At 56.1% G+C, this 17107-nt stretch overlaps 1 protein-coding gene across 12 annotated transcripts in view; it reads right to left on the bottom strand.

Moving 5' to 3' along the window:
* The window catches only part of EBF3 (EBF transcription factor 3), a 128013-nt gene that overhangs the window by 37088 nt on the left and 73818 nt on the right, over positions 1 to 17107 (bottom strand). For 8 of the 12 annotated variants that reach the window (XM_051836653.2, XM_051836656.2, XM_051836654.2 and 5 more), the window contains exons 7-8: positions 6452 to 6533; positions 1736 to 1880 (exon numbers count right to left, since the gene is read on the bottom strand). In XM_051836653.2, the coding sequence (XP_051692613.1) occupies positions 1736 to 1880; positions 6452 to 6533 (227 nt within the window). The remainder of the gene's footprint in view (positions 1 to 1735; positions 1881 to 6451; positions 6534 to 17107) is intronic. The other 4 variants (XM_051836655.2, XM_051836663.2, XM_051836659.2 and 1 more) reach the window with 1 other exon arrangement.

Raw genomic sequence — 17107 nt, 5'->3', positions numbered from 1 at the left:
CGGCCAGCATGCAGGACGGGACCAAGCACCTCACTCTCTTGCAAGAAAGTGACAGCATAAACGTGGGCAAAATATTGAGAAACAAACATAAAAAAAAAGAAAGAAAAGCCCTGAGCAAGACCACTTCTGTAAACAGCTCTTGATGAGCCGGGATTTATCTCCAAGGTACTCGCTCGTGGCCTTTATTTCTCTAAATGCCACATTTTCTGCTTACAGTCAAATGCTTCTCATGCTACTTACAAAAATAAATACTTGTACTTTGCTCAGATCATAACAGCTCATTAGAGGAGGTGGATTTTGGACCCAGACTCCAGCCCTGCACCAGAGGGCTGGGGAGGCCTCCTTGAACCTATCGCCTCCCGAGCTCGGCTCTCTGGGGAGGCACGGACTGAGGCCCGGGATTCAACCTGCTTAATTGTGGACCTCATTAGTGATGGTTGCTAGGCAAACACACACCTACCTCCAGCGCACGGGGAGGAGATAAACAATACGTCACGGAGGCTAATGACTGGTGCTCAAAGCGACCTGTAATTATTATATTTTTGTTCTCTTATACCTCCATCATTAATGTAGAAAAACAAATTAGTTTATTTTTGTGCACTACAGCAGATTCATAACCGTTTCCCAGCGTTCTGTCTGGGTCGTATTTCACTGCGAGCGTCCGCCGGGCGCTGCGCGTTTGCCCGCGTGTGCGTCCCCCTGCCCGGCACGCGGCTCTGGAGAGCTCTCACGGACAGAACCGCACCACGGGCTTTGCGATTTACAAAAAAAAAAAAAAAAAAAAAAAAAAAAAAAAAAACCTCACAACGCTGTCTCAACAAGTCGCACTGGCCAGAGCCTCGTGCTCATTAGGACTTGTTTGATCCAGGAAACGCATCCACTTTACAGGGGGTGTGTGGAGTGCGGGGCAGCACTGGGGGTGTGTGGAATGCGGGGCAGCACTGGGGGTGTGTGGAGTGCGGGGTGCGGGGCAGCACTGGGGGTGTGTGGAGTGCGGGGCAGCACTGGGGGTGTGTGGAGTGTGGGGTGCGGGGCACAGCACTGGGGGTGTGTGGAGTGCCGAGTGCGGGGCAGCACTGGGGGTGTGTGGAGTGCGGGGCAGCACTGGGGGTGTGTGGAGTGCCGGGCACAGCGCAGCAGCACGTGGGACGCCTGGCACACGGCTGCCCTGAGTGCTCCCGACTCCCTGCCTGCCACTCGACCAGAAATTCCACTCGTAACAAGCAAAGCAAGGAGTCAATCCCCTAGAAGCGCTGAGTTAAAGGAACACTTATGCTGTTCCTGTGCTCATCCCACCGCCCTGCCCCCACTCTCCCCGCACACATGCGCACACACGCTCCGGGGACAGGAACCCATCCTCACAGCCGCCTTCTGGCCGTCGTCACCCATGGAAATGTGCGCGGGGTGTTCGGGATGCACCTCTGGATGGGGCCTTCCCACCGGGCAAAATAAAGCCAAATAATCGCAAGAAAAGCTTAGAAACAAACCCATGATGTGAAGGCTATGGCAGGTGACGAGAACGCAAGAGCTGGGCTTCTCACCCCAGCGGGAGGAGGGAGAGTGGCTGGGAGGCCCGTCTGCCCCCACCCCCACCACCAAAGGGAACTGCCCACCCCAGCCTGCCCCGCCCCGGGCCCTCATGGCCAAGACGGGGTCACTCCCCATGAGCCAACATAAAGGATGGAGCAAAGAAAAAGAAGCATTGCAAATAAAAGGACATGTAACATGTGCCTACCATTGTCCAGATAAGAAGGGGCCGTACCTTCTGACGGGTCCAGGCGGCGGGCCCGCCGGCCGTGCTTGGAGTTGTTGTGCACAAACATGTTGTCGGACACGGCCAGCACGTGGCCGTCCACGTTGACTGTTGTTGAGACAACCACCTGCAGAGACGAAGCGGATTTTAAACAGAGCCGGAGAACAGTGCGGCCGCCACCGGGCTTGGGGAAACCGCGTCCGACGCCCAGCTCACTCCTGGGGCCCCGGCACCACCCGCGCCCATGCCCACGGCCATCTTGGTGCCTAGGGGTTGGGGTGTTTCGCTGTGTTTTGAATGGAGACTGCTTGCCTGAAAACCTGGCGCTCACTCTCCTACGATGCCAACAGTGACTCAATCCAGAGACGCGGCCTAGCCACGGGCTCCGGACACGGCCCTCTGGCCACTCGCTGTGAACCGCTGTGTTGATGGATCTGTCCACGTACTGATCAGAGAGTTTATCTAATTTGAATGAGTTCACTCAAGACCGGGCTCCCGCACAGAGCTGCCCAACAAACCTTCGTCCATCGGACTGGTCCTCGAGCCCCCATCTTCTCGCCAGACGACCCCTAGGTCAATCTTACAGTTACATCGAACGCCTGGCCCTGAGCGCTTCTGTACGTAAAAAGACCGAGTGGAATCCAAAGAGTGGACAGCTTCTCAGCCAGCGAAAGCCCGGCAAGAGCCCTGGCTGCCCAGGCAGAGCCCACCTTGCAGGAGAGAAAGGCTCAGAGGACGGCCCTGGGGCCTTCTGACACCTCAGCTGCCCCAGAAGAGAGCAAAGAAAGGGACACGCTGCCCGGGGACCACCCTGGGGACCCCGTGCACCTGCCCGGGTGAGCTGGAGACAAGCAACCAGCAAACCAGACCCTGCCTTGAGATTTCTCCTCACAGAGCTGGGGCCACGCGGGCACTACCTCCACAGGCGCTGTGGCCACAAGGACCTGAGCCCGCGCTGCATCTGGGTCCTGACAGGATCCCTGGGCCGTGGGCCTGAGCGTGCAGCCTCGGGTAGACTCAGCCGGGTCTGCAGGTCAGAGCCACCCACAGAGCCTGTGCAGCCAGAGACGGGCAACGAGACAGGCACTCCGCCAGCAGGGGACCATCCAAAGGAATCAGAGCCAAGGCTGTAGTGGGCCTCGGTGAGTGTGAGCTCATCAGAGAGCAACAGATGCACCCACACAGGGGTGGCCAGCGGGGACCAGTCCACTGTCTGCACCCTCCACTGTCTGCAGAGGTGCTCCAAGAAAAACAGGACCTACCCACAGAAGAACAACTTAACTAATAAAGCAGAGTAGAAGTGATGCATGATAAATATAGATCTATTTGGTATTTTTAAGGGTTTCAAAGAGAAGGTAAAGTGGTCAGCACTATGGTGCAGTGGGTTAAACTGTGGCCTGCAGTGCCAGCATCCCACAGGGGCACTGGTTCAAGTCCCAGCTGCTCCACTTCCCATCCAGCTCCCTGCTAATGCGCCTGGAAAAGCAGCAGATGGCCCAAGTGCTTGGGGCCCTGCATCCACATGGGAGACCCAGAAGAAGCTCCTGGCTCTGGACCACCCCACTTCCAGCTATTACAGCCATTTGGAGAGTGAACCAGTGGATGGAGGATCTTTCTCTCTTTCCCTCCCTCTCCCTCTCCCTCTCTCTGTGTCTCTGACTCTGCATTTCAAATAAGTATTTTTTAAAAACTTTAAAACCAGAAACCTAAGCTACATATTTATACAAGGGGACTCCAAAAAGTTCATAGAAAGTGAAAATAAATGGGTTATTGGTGCAAAAAATCTTGGAAGCCTCTGCATAGCTTTTTTTTTTTTTTTTTTTTTTTTTTTGACAGGCAGAGTGGGCAGTGAGAGAGAGAGACAGAGAGAAAGGTCTTCCTTTGCCGTTGGTTCACCCTCCAATGGCCGCCACGGCCGGCGCGCTGCGGCCAGCGCACCGCGCTGATCCGATGGCAGGAGCCAGGAGCCAGGTGCTTTTCCTGGTCTCCCATGGGGTGTAGGGCCCAAGCACCTGGGCCATCCTCCACTGCACTCCCTGGCCACAGCAGAGGGCTGGCCTGGAAGAGGGGCAACTGGGACAGAATCCGGCGCCCCGACCGGGACTAGAACCCGGTGTGCCGGCACCGCTAGGCGGAGGATTAGCCTAGTGAGCCGCGGCGCCGGCCTTCTGCATAGCTTTTTCATAACACGCATTTTCCATGAACTTCTTGAAGACCCCTCCCATGCACAGATTTCAGAATTTTTGCACCAAAAATAAACGAACTCTTTGAAGGAAGCTTGTAAACGGACACAGTGAACAACTGATTCTCGGCTTTAATCCCAGGCTCCACAAGGGCAGGGGGCTCCCAGAGCTCTCAGGGGCGGCCCCCTCACCTCCCCCACGGGCACTGCCTCCACGCGGGGCCTCAGCAGCACCCAGGCCCCTCTGAACCCTGGCAGAGCGGCAGCACCAGTCCTGGGGTTGGCGCCCCCTTTTCTGACTGCCGCTAGCCAAGCCCTGCGCTGGGAAGCCCGGTGCGAGGTGGAGGTGGCGGTGGCACCACTCATGGGCCCGCTGGAGGATCCAGGGACTGCTCCGTCCACCTGGGTGCCCTCCCACCCTGGGGACCGAAGGAACCCTCTGGACACATCACTCAAGCCTGACGCAGACGCACAGACTGGACCCTTTTTAAGTTCCTAGACCAGGATATGTTGAAGAGACACGACAAGGTAAAAATACAAACAAAGACACTGCCTGTGCTCTGTCGTCTATATATAGGTCAGCCGCCAGGGGAGCACAGCGCGGCTCGGCAGAGGAAGCAGACGCACCGGGTGTGCTTCTCGCCTGGGCCGGCCTGCAGTGCACCCCCCGGCAAGGCACGGAGGCCAGGAGACCATGGAAAACACCGTGTGCTCCCTGACACCCTCCTAAGTCCAGTTAAACCTTCCGAGGGGCAGGGGCATTGGCTCAAGAGACCAGGGAAGTCCTCCTGGCAAATGTGGACTCCGTGACCACCCGTGGGATCACCTGTGACGGATGCTGCACATTCGGTCACCGGTGAGACAAAGAGGCTGCGGCCACTCAGCCCCATGTGACGTCCGCTATGCTGCGATGGATCAATATCCCCCGTGCCCCGGGAAGCCTCGCGCATGAAAAATGGAAGCAGGCCCAGCTGTTGGCGAGGAACACCACCCTAGCTGCACAGCACGAGTGGGCGAGCCCCGACGGCCTGCCTTCTGATTGGCTGGCTGGGCCCAGAGGCAGATGTCACTCATGTCTCTCTAAAGGACTGGAGCGTGGGTTAAATCTCGGGAAAGCACTTTGAGCTATTTGGGTGGAAATGTAGTGTGAATCCCAAACAAAAATCACCAGGTAGTTCCTGCGACCCACCAGCCACGCAGGTTTTCTCTGGTTGGTGGGCACCAGCGTCGGGTTTATGTCCCAGCCCAGAGTCCAGCCTGACTGAATCCCCAGCTCCACCCTTGCCATTCGACCACTGCAGATCAGAAATCTTTGAAGGAAGAAATGCTGTCTGAACGCGCACAGGCTCTGCCTATGTCGTTATTCCCCAAACAACACAGCTCGGCCCTGTTCACAGCCCCTGCGTCCAGCTAGGTCCAGGGAGTCACCCAGAGAGTCACCCAGAGAGGAACTGAAGCGTACAGCACATGTGCAGGCTACTGCAAACACTGCACACCCTGCACGAGAGACTCGGGCATCCCCAGGTTTCGGTGGAGGGCTGCGTTTGCACACTCAGAAAGCCAGCAAAGTCCTGCACACATCCCGTGTGCAGGGTTCCTAATCATTCACAAAGGTGAGGAAAAGACAACTCCTCTCATCATTGATCCCCGAGCCCACCCCCTCGGACGGAACCCCCTGAAGCCAAGCAGAGGCAGGAGTTAGTCTGGGTCCGGGAACGGACCAGCAGCCAGGCACGGACTCACGGACGTGAGAACACCCGAGCCTCAGAGGAAGGACGCTGAGGCGGGGGAGATGTTCGGGAACTTGCAAACGTTTGTGCTGAGGCCACCAGGAGGCCCTGGACCTGGAGGACACCAAGGTTGCCTTAAGCTTCTCCCTGCGGGGGCCAGCGCTGTGGCATAGCAGGTAAGGCTGCCACCTGCAGTGCCAGCATCCCATATGGGCGCCGGTTCGAGACCCGGCTGCTTCACTTCTGATCCAGCTCTCTGCTACGGCCTGGGAAAGCAGTAGATGGCTCAAGTCCTTGGGCCCCTGCACCCATATGGGAGACCTGGAAGAAGCTCCTGGCTCCTGGCTTCAGATCAGTGCAGCTCCTGCCATTGCAGCCAACTGGGGAGTGACCCAGCAGATGGAAGACCTCTCTCTCTCTCTCTCTCTGCCTCTCCTTCTGTGTGTAACTCTTTCAAATAAATAAATCTTTAAAAAAAAAAAAAAAGGTTCTCTCTGCACTGAAGATCAACCAGTGGACCGGCCCCAGGGGGAAGAGCTCAGCTCGACGGCCTCCAGGACTCAGCAGTCTGCCGTGGCCATGCCTGGCCTCCGGACGTCTGGCACACTGAAGACACCAGGGCAGTTTGCAAAGCATTTTATTTTCATCTTTTCTCAACGAACCGACTCCGTTTTGCCCCCGAGCCCTTGGAGAACTAGAGGTTACTCTGAGTAACGGCAAAGGCTCCGAGTGGCACGTAGGCGCCGGGGCCGCCCCACCGCGTCCGTGGTCTAGGGAGCTGTGTACCTGGAATCTCCGCATGTCTCGAGGGTTGCCTGCATTCTTCAGACAGTTCTGATTGCACTTGAGGAAAAACTTTAGAAAGAATCTACAAAAACACAAGAGAGAATGCACATCCGTTAGGGTTACCAGACACGAGACACAAACCTTTCACGACGACACTTTGGACTGTGACATAGCGGGAGCTCAGCTCTGCAAGTGCCCTGCAGGGGGCGGTGCTGAGAGAGGACGGAGGGTGCGTGTCCTGGCCCAGGGGCCTGCAAGAAAGCTCCCCGCCCTGAGGAGCAGGGGCTCACATCTAACTGCCCAGCTTCAGGGGGAAGAACTGTGACTTCCAGATTGGCCGTTCGGTGCCTGAATCCTGGCGTGACTGACCAATAACCACTGGGGAAGGGTCCACCCCAGATGGACTGCCAACTTCGGCCAATGAAAACACAGACTGCCTAGTTAAATTGGCAGTTTGCATAAGCAACAAGTGATTTTTCAGTAGAGGCATGTCCCTAAGCATACCTACACTAAAAAAAGAAAATGGTGTTTATCTGCGACAGAGCCTTCAGCTGTATTTTATCTGGCAACCCCCACTCCCTGAGCAAACACACTCTTAAAGACAGATTTCAGTGACACTAGACTACCACTCTTGAGAAGAGAAAGGATTTGGGGGTATTGCTTTAAGGGCTACACTAATATCTGTGCTTTGAAGGGACCAATCAACAGCTCGGCATGGTCAGCAGCCACTGCCCCACCCTGGAGCGCAGGGCCAGGCCGTGCCCTGGGAGGGAAGCAGCCTCGTGCTGCCGGCTCAGTGACCAATGCAGAGGGGCTGCTGCAGTTGGGTCCGCTGGGCCCTGGGCAGCCTGGCTGGACACCACCCACCAGAAGAACCAGGCCACCTGGGCCCTGCCCCACCTCCACCTGCACACGCAAGGCCACACCCACCATGAGCTGGAGGCGGGGTCTCCAGGCCAACACAGCCACTGTCCGGAGCCCACAAGACCGACTGTCGCACTTGGTGATTGCGAATTCTTTGTGGCTTTTCACGTGGTTTCCCTGAACGCAGTCTTATGCCCAAGGCTCCCGGCTGGCGGTCACAAAACCCAGTAGACAGGAGGAGGGTCTGCCGCTCTGACGGCATTCCCCGCCCACCCTGGCAGCGAACACCCAGTTGCTGGGGTAGGAGAGCAGTGGCCACGTAATTACAGCTCCTTACCCGCCGTGGCCTCACTCTTTCCAGGCAGAATTTGCATCTCTGATGAGCCGCCTCACCTGCGCGCTCAGCTCACCGCACTCTTCCCACCATCTGCCGTCAGCTCCGGGAAAGCTCTTGCTATTCCACCCACCGATTTTTCCTAACAGCCACCATGCAATTAAACCCCACACGTTCCGCGGCGAGGTAAATGAGGCACACCTGCGGCTGCCTGCACTCGAACTGCATCAGGAAGGGCCTAACAAGGTGAGGGCGCCACAAAGTTATCGCCCTGTCAGGCAATTAGGCCCGCACACCAGGGGCAGCCACGCAGCGCAATTACGCCCGCATCAGCGCCCGCAGCCGCTCCTCTGCAAGTGCACTGCACGCGGCGTCCGCACAGCCCTCCCGGGACGGCCACGGAGGGTCCGTCAGACCCCAACATCTCTCTCCAGTTCACCCTTCCAACTCCTGGAGAGCACACAGGGCTGAGGACGGCCTCTGTGCCGGCGAGCTGGGCCTGTGGGCACCGCCGTCGGCTCAGAACCCTGCCAGGCCCCGGTACACACTTGAGCATCTGAGGGGTCCACTCTGCAGCAGGCACAGATATACATACAGCACACATGTGCACCATGTATGCACACGTGCAACATACCCACACAGCACACATACACAGATAGACATGCCTACAACACATGCATACCCAAACATGCACATATACATACAACATATATATGCCCATGTGCATACAACACATTACACATACACATACAACAGATATACACACTCATACAACACATAACACATATGCATACAATATAAATACATACACATATACACACAACACATGCATACATACGCAAAATACATACACATCAATATGCACAACACACATATAACACATGGCCACATGTGCACACATGCATACAGCATATGCCCAACATACATGTACACATACAACATGGGCATATGCACATGGTCATACACATATAGCACATAGCACACATGCACAACACATATACAATAGACATATGTTCACATATATACAACATACATGTGCAACATACACACATGAACGCATACACAATCCACACCCATACAACACATATACAGAGAGAAACATGCATATACACACCACATACACATATACACATGCAACACAAATGGCACACATACAACACATTACACAAATACAGATGCACATATCACATATACATACATGGACACATACATACATACACATGGCTGCATATACAACACACATACACAGACTCACATATAACACACACATATGCATGTACACCATATGCATGTGGACACACAGATGCACATGCATGCACACAGGCACACTCACACACATGGGCATGCCTGATGAGTGTGCACACACATGCACACGCTGCACTTCTGATTTTAGATGTGGCAACACACAGTCCCTGCTTCTACTCAGGCGTCCAGAAGGCCGCGGGGCCCTTGGAGAAGACCTGTGGTGCCCACGCCTCGACACAGGTCCCTCTGAGAGCACTCAGGGCCCGACCCCACACCCACAGCCAGAGGGGTCCCCCGCTGACCCTCGCCCAGCCAGCGGGACCTCCGCAGGGACGGACCGAGAGGAAGTGGCAGCCAGGGAGCTGGGACAGCCGGAGCGGAAGCCGCGGCAGGGCAGGGCGTGCGGAGGGGAAGCCGCTCGGCGGGCGCGCGGGCGCTGGTCGCCTCTGACGCAGGGATCCAGTGCAGCCTGCAGGAGGCAAACGGCACAGCCAGCGCGTGACTGCCGACAAGGCGCGTGACCACGCACGCAGCGCACGCCTGCTCCAACCAGGAAGTGCCGGGCGTGGAGCAGCTCCCAGCGGCACGTGCGAAGCCGATGTTGGTGCTCATCCCTGACTCAATTAGCCTTTAATTGGCTTTTCCCTAATACCTGACAACCACTTTGCACACCTCACCTGCAGAGTCCTGGTGCACAAAGGATTGAATTCTCTCGTTATGAAAGGAAAAATCTCTCCTGTGTCAGAAAATCTTTGGCTTTGGCGCCGGTAAACTCTTTATTACCAGCTAAACACAGCTTTGCTGCTCGATGGCGAGGCGGCGATAAAAAGTCTAACCTGTCGTTAGTACATTATGCCTAATTGTGTACAGTGTGCTGCCCCGTGCATCTGTCGGGCCGTCATCAAAATGACCATTATGCGCACTAATTCCCTGACCCCGGCTTTATTTCCCTGAAGAGTCATCAGCTTCCACAGTAGGTACCGGAGTAAATCACGCTTGAAATATGGGCTTTATTTACTTGTTTCTCCCAGGCGACGGGAAGACAGCGGCAAAAGACACACTGCTACCATCAGGCACGGCTGCCCGGGCAGACTCCACGCGGACACAGCCTGTAGAGTCCTGGGAAGTTCTCGGGAGCCAGCAGACGTGGGACAGGTGTGCCTCTCGGGACAGGACACGGTGCAGGGGCTCCCAACTCCTGAGGGCCCCGTGAAGGCGGCCAGTGGCGCAGTCGGACACGCGGGGCTGGGGGTGATGGGAGGACGCCCACCCAGAGGGTTCTTGCCAGGGCTCCCACCTGAGCTGCGCGCCGCCCCACCCCCGCCCCGCCACACCACGCCCCAGCAAGTTACAAGCTTGGGCTCGGTGCCTTCTAGGTCATGGTCCCGTCAGCCCAGGCTCGCACCAGCCGGGGCGGAAGGGGCACCCTTTACACGGGGCCCAAGCGGACGGCGGGCCCGACCATGTCCATGGGAGCCCAGTCTGGGGCAAGCCCTCACCTCAGTGACTAATCTCCAACTCTCTCCACTTCTGTGTGTTTAAGCTATGAATTAGTTCATTTATATTTACTTTTATGAAGCTGATTAACCAGAGCTTCTCTATCTGATGAAAATCATTTTAATTGTAGTGTTAGGCTCCTGTGTAATATCCATTACATTATGGACTGTTTAAATTCTACATGGGTATTGTGTAAATTGGCCCTCTGCGAGCCAGCAAGCAATTAGGACCACACAGCCCTGCCTTCCACGGCTGTAGAACTTTGCGGTGTTGCTCAGGACAATCAGAAACAAAGGAGGCTGTTTAATTGTAATTTAATGGAATATCAAGGAGTCCGTGGTATTAGACGCTGGCAGCAGAGAGCAGCAGAGAAAAATTAACTGCAATTATGTTTGATTAAAGCTATCCTTCTCAATAATCAGCGGTCCTGACAGGCCATGGGGCTCCCGTGAGCTCCGGGATGGCAAAAGGTGGTGAGCAATATTAGGGCCAATAAAGGGGATATTAGCATAGCTAATTACAGCCCTGCAAAACCTGTGAAGGGGGCCTCTGTGTATTGTAATGTGTGAAATAATTGGCCAAGGCCGTTATCAATTACATAAGGAATGAATCTGGTTTGTCAGAGAAAAGCTGATGGGATGCGTTTCACCTGACACCCTTCCCGCCTGTCTCCAGGCATCGAGGAATTTCGCCACTTTCATCAAGAGCCACAACTTAGGAGCGGCCAAATCACTGATAAAATTATCCTGCCAGCAAGTGTGGGGTAATTAATACAGCGCGGCCCCGCCGCCTCGCCTGCCGCTGCTGTTGTTACCTAAGTGAAGTCACTAATCATGCAATAATGATTTCTCTCCCTCTGGTCAGAGCGAGGGACGACTCCCCAGACAGGCAGCCAGCTTCGCGGGCGCACCCTGCTGATTCCGCAGAGGAACCAGCTCACCGCTCGCCTTTTGCAAGTGGCTGGAATCGCTTGCTTGCTTGTTTTCGTTGTAAAGTTTTGCACCGTTCCACGGCTGGGTTTGGCCGGGGCTCAAAATCTGGGCCATGCTGGGAGGCGTGGCTCCGTGGGACCCAGCGGTGTGGCAGTGCGGCCATCCCCCAAGCAAGGGGCTCGGCCTTCCAGCAGACCCCCTGCCGGCCCAGCTGACAGCACACAGGGCCTTCTCTTCCGGCTGATGTGGGAAATCCAGGCGCAGGGGGAGAAACACCGGGGACCCTCACCGGGGTGGGCGGGGGCTCCCTCCTCAGTCTGCAGGTAGGGCAGGTAAGAAGCAGTGAGGCGGCACCCATGCCACCCATCAGCATGCCCAAGGCATCCTCATGTAAATCACGGGGTGATGACAGCATGGGGGGGCAGCTCCTGGGGAGTCCAAACCAAGCCCCCACCTGTTTCCAGCTGTCCCTGTCTGAACACTAACCGCCTAGGTACCGAAAACACAGCTTCAGAAGATGCCAATCAGTGGGGGCTACCCGGGCCTGGGGGGCGGGGTGGGGGGACACGGGCGTCCCCCCCCCCGGGGTGAAGAGCACTACTGGAACCAGATGGGGGTGATGGTGACGGCGCACACCCTCGCCAGGGTCCCCAACGCCACCCAGGGGTGCTCCTCACATCTGTCGATGCCACTTCCCCAAACCAAGAAAGGACCCGACCAGGACACCCGAGGAGTGCGCGAGCCCCCAGTGGCCCTGAAGCCAAGCCGTTGAGACTCAGATGCAAAGACAGCGTCTTGGAGAGACTTCTCCCCGCCTGGTAAGAGAGTGGCCGCGGAGTGCTTTTCCTCGAGGCCCTGCTAATTACCGGGCCGCCCCTGAAAGCAGTGGCCACAGCTGCGGTGTGCGTGCGCCTGGTCATCAGTATTGATTCCCGAGCAATTCCAGGCGATCGGGCCGGGCGTCTCGGAGACAATGCGCTTCCCTCGCAAGCCCTGTAATGAGCAGTTCCCACACAAGACTACACTCTGCTGACATCAGATCTGTGCACCAAGATACACACAGGTCAATACGTATTGGATTTCCAAAATGCGAGGGTCTTAATGTCGGGCCTCTCTCTCCCTCTCTCCCTCCTGCCATTAGCGACTGCCGGGCTCACGTTCTCGGATGCCATACGGGAGGCAAAATTCTGCTCCATTAGTCTGATTTATTCTTCAAGTACGCCATGACAAATTGCTTTAACACCAGACTCACTCCATTCTCTTACATTTCAAGCCGTGGGCCTCTGGTGGCGTCATCACGGACGGGGCCTCTGACAGCTGCGGCCAGGTGTGCTGGGCCCCGGCTGGAGGTCGGGAGGGAGCCCACGTGTGACTGCGGGCGTGCACGGATCTGGAAACATCCACGGCTTGACTTGCAGTTCAACGACGACTGGCCTTTGTGTGGGGAGCCTTGCTCCGAACAGCGGCCCCGTCTCTGGTGGACTGGAGCTATTTTACTTCCCCTCGCCGTGGTAACCACACCGCATTAACAATATTTGTACTACAATCGCCAAGGGACCCACTTCCCAGATTCTATCACTTCTTTATCTCCTGACAAATACCTCACTATCGAACATTATTAGGTTTAGAAAATTAACCCTTCCCGGTCCGGAGCCATGCTCGGCCCCACCGCCGTCCCTCCAAAGAACCTTATCTCTAAATTTCTTGCTATAATGGTTTTCCTTTTCATCACAATTTCAGCAGCGGCTGTCAAGAGGCACTTATAGATACCATGATCTTGTTCTCGGGCGATGATTCTCATTAAAATGATGCCAAAGAGATCTGATGGGATTTAATGGCTTTGCTGGCCAGCTCAATATCCACCTCCACAACAGATCCCGTTAGGAGAAATTTGTATGACTCCAGCTCAACTTTTCCGGGTGGTTTTTTTAATGCGCTCAGATAAGTAAAGCCCAGGCCGACACTCGTGAAGCGAATGCATCCCAGAGTTCCACGCTGTGTCGGTTTCCCTGCCCGCCTGGCTGTCAAGCATTCTAGTTAGTATTTTCTGGAACTGCTGCTGCTATTTCATGATAGTTTTGATAAGGTTATCTGTTTAAAAGAAGTCAACTGCACAACACACAGGGAACGTGAGGTGCGCTGTATTTACACCAGGGCTCCCGTTTCAAGTGCCGATCTTTCTTCCGCCTCTCTACCTGTTCCTCCATTTCTAATGGGCAACGCGGCACTGACATTACTTCCCCGGCACATCACTCGCCCTGTCAATCAGTCTGTATTTTGTCTTTCGCTGCGGCCTCATTAAAACAGCTTCCCCGCTCCCTCTGGACAGCGCTCTATTTGCCAGCTCTGATCACGAAGCTCCTTATTTAAGAAAAATGCCAGCATCGCTTGGCTCACATCAGATGCACCCCCGACTCGCTGCCAGCTCCGGGGAGACATTCACAGGTTGTGCGGAGATTAAGTGTCTGTGCTTATCCCAACTTCGGGTCTCACACCTCTCCCACCGCCCGTGCGTGCCTTGTTAGGGACCGAAGGGAAGGGGCGCACGCCCCCGGCCACGCTCGTTTCTGCCGGCTGCCGAGCTCAATCTCAGAACAAACGCCAGGTCCGGTCGCTGTGTTCCGATTCTTTTTGTTTGTGTGTTTTTTTTTTTTTCTCATCTCCGAGTAGGGAGGATCTTGTTCCTCTCTTCCTGCCTCCCTGCACCCTCCCCCCCAATCCACGCTCACTTGCTTAATTAAGAACTATCATCTTCACAGACTGAATTATTAATAAAAAATATCACATTTTAAATCAAGCCTGTGCACGCACGGGGGACACCAGTGTCCAACCTGCCAGTGCCAGCTCTCTTGCCTTTTAGGTCCTGATTAAAAACTTATTAAAACATTATAAATGATTAATGGGAGCACAGCTCTGAGTGGCAATTATTAGTTTTAATGCAGGTAATGCAGCTTAATGAGGGGGCACATGTGTGCAAAGTCTTAACTTCATTACCCCTGCGTGTCAACATATACAAGAGATATGTGTGTACAGGTCATCCATTACTCGGAACGGCACCAAGCCCTCTCTCCTCACCTCCCTTTGTTGATGAGCCAGGAGCCATAAATTAATCCCTCTCTGTGGCTCGGGGAGGGACCAAGGTGTTAAAAATCACAGTGGAGCCAGCACGCAGCTCCGTGCTGGAATATTTCACAGATTCTCTGTCCTGCAACCCGGGGGGTGCGTGGGGTTTTGCACGGGAGCCTCTGCAGGTGCTCGGAGCCGGCGGGGTCCCCCTCTGGGTCTAGCGGGGCCATGGGGAGAGCTGAGGGCGTCACCCCAGCAGCCCCGGTGCAGGCCAGCACATGCGTCCCACAGCCCCTCCGTCCCCGTCCTGCCGGCTGGGGCGCAGGGGAGCAGGGTGAGAGCCAGCGGGACACAGGGGCACCGGGCCCCCCGCGTGCGGGCACGGGAGCGCCCTGGGAAGGAGGAGTCTGGCCGGACGCCGGAATGCAGAAACACAAGGAAATGCCAGCCAGGGCCTGGCTGCAGCATGGAGACGCGGGGCGAGCACAGGCGCTGAATGGACGCATTTAGGATGCCGAGAGGGGAGCGCACGGCTCCCCGGGCCCACAAAGAAGCCCATACAAGGCGCCGGCCCCACCTGGGACCCTCGGCCCCGGCCTGCCTCGGCCCCCGGCGGGGGAGCGGGCCACGGGGCCCCACTTGGCACGTCAGCTTGTATTTTCCGTTTCTGTGACAAGCGGCTTGATCTCCTCTATGTGTTTGAAGAGTATTCAGGACTATTTGCATCACTTTACCGCTAATGTATAATATATGGCCCTAAAGTGAGCCCGGGCGCTGTCTTCTCACCGAGCGTCAGAAAGTGAGGGCAATAAAGATGCATTAAGTTCTCCCAAGCACAGCCGCTCCAGCGCCAGCGAGCAAGGTGCTGCCTGGAGCCGAGAGGCAACCTTTCCCGCCTGCCGGAGACGATGCGGAGCAAAGAAAATGTCAAATCAAGAAAGGCTGGGTTTAGAGATGAGGCAGCCCGCGATGACGTCGCTGCCATATTTTGTGAAACTATAATGCTGTTGGCAGCAAAGATCCGTGTTTCTGATTCATCTAGGGCCGCGTGGCAAAGCTTTGTCAGTCTGTGCGAGGTATAAATAATTCAGGGTGAGGGATGGCAATTACAGGGCCCTGCACAACCAAAATGAATATTTTATGAGGACTAAAACTGCTCTGGAATGAATCACACACATGGCAAGGGGGCTCATCCATGCCAGCCCCGGGAAGAGAGGCGCCGGCCCCGCCTCCGCCCAGGGTGTGGACTGCAGCCCGGCGCAGTCGCGAGCGCACACACATGTGCACACACGCGTGACGGGCAGGCCCCGCCCGCCCAGGACCACTCCTAAGTCAGCCGCGGGGAAGCCTCGCGCCCAGGCCCCGGAAGCTCTCGTCCGAGGCACCCCCGAGTTCGGTTTTCCATGAGTGCTTCCGCGTTAGCATCGCAGTCTGCTTGTTATTCCCGTCGGTCAAGCTACCCACGGCGTGAGCGGGGACCTCCTCTTCGGGTTGGGGGGCGGCGTGGACTCCCAGGGAGCATGAGAGCGGGGACGGAGGCGTGGAGGCGGCCTTGTCCTCCGCCCGGGTGCTCCCTCCACCCTTGGGTTCCGAGCCTCACGTGGCCTGGGCCCGCTGACGGGAGGCTCCCGGCGGCCAAACCCGCGGCTGAGAGTTGCAGTGGGGCCCTGGAGGAGGTGCCCCGCCGGCCGGGGCGGGATTTACAGGGATCTTCGAAGGCGGAAAGGGAGGTTTCATCTGTTAGGTTTCCTCCTCCAGTGCTCTGGGAGCCACGGAAACAAACAGCAACATTGTTCCCCAGGCCGCGGGCCGTGGTGAATGGCCATTGTGCTCCTCCGGTTACTGTTACCTGTGCTTTTGTGCAGGAAAGAAGGCCTGGGCAGTGACGTCACCCAGCACAAGCCTCCCTCTGTGCGGACGCGGGAGTGGGTCCCGGCCGCGGTGGGAACCCAACACAGGCTCCCTGTAAATCCAGGGCCGATGCACTGTTTATGAAAACAAGGCTATTAGGTATATTAATAATTTGATAAATAGGGATTTGTCCTTAATTATTCATGAAGAACATTTGGCAACAGTAAAATTATATTCGCAGAACAGGTTTATAAACCAGCTAATTATAAATTAAGTATGCAAGAGAAAATTGCTAACCTTGAAATTAAAATATTTTATGATTCTGCAACTACAAAAAAAAAAAGGTGGAGAATTATCAAAATCCCATTGTTGAGTGGAGGGCACGCAGGAACACAAAGATGGCAGTGCACGGGCCAGAGGGGGGGGGCCCCGGCCAGCACCCCAGGACGGAGGTTTGCTCTGTCCAAGTGGGGAAAGAACGCCAGCACCCACCACGCCGGGCCAGCTCAGCCTGCAGGGTCCACCTGGTTCTCTACACAGCGTGGTGGTCACTTCTGCTTGCGGTCACAGCCTGGCACTGGACACAGCAGCATTCGCCTCCGTTCATGCAGCTGTGCTTGGAGCCCACAGAAAGGCCCCCTGCGCCCCCGCCCTCCCTCGAGGCCAGAGTCCATCCTGAGCTTGGGGTTCAAGGGGACAAGACCAGAGCTGGGGGCACGGGGTGCAGTCCCACCTGTCCCCACTAGAGGGCTTCTCGGGCGGGCTTCACCTGGCGAGGCAGCTCCCATTATGGGTGGCCCATGGGTCAGGACCCAGCTCCCCTCCCAGAGGGACCTGAGACACAGCCTGCCCCCTGGGAGCCGGGCT

The sequence above is a fragment of the Oryctolagus cuniculus genome, chromosome 15 (assembly GCF_964237555.1).
Source record: "Oryctolagus cuniculus chromosome 15, mOryCun1.1, whole genome shotgun sequence".
Taxonomy (NCBI): Eukaryota; Metazoa; Chordata; class Mammalia; order Lagomorpha; family Leporidae; genus Oryctolagus; species Oryctolagus cuniculus.
The sequence above is the reverse complement of the archived record's forward strand: the minus strand, read 5'-3'. Positions and strand labels throughout refer to the sequence as shown.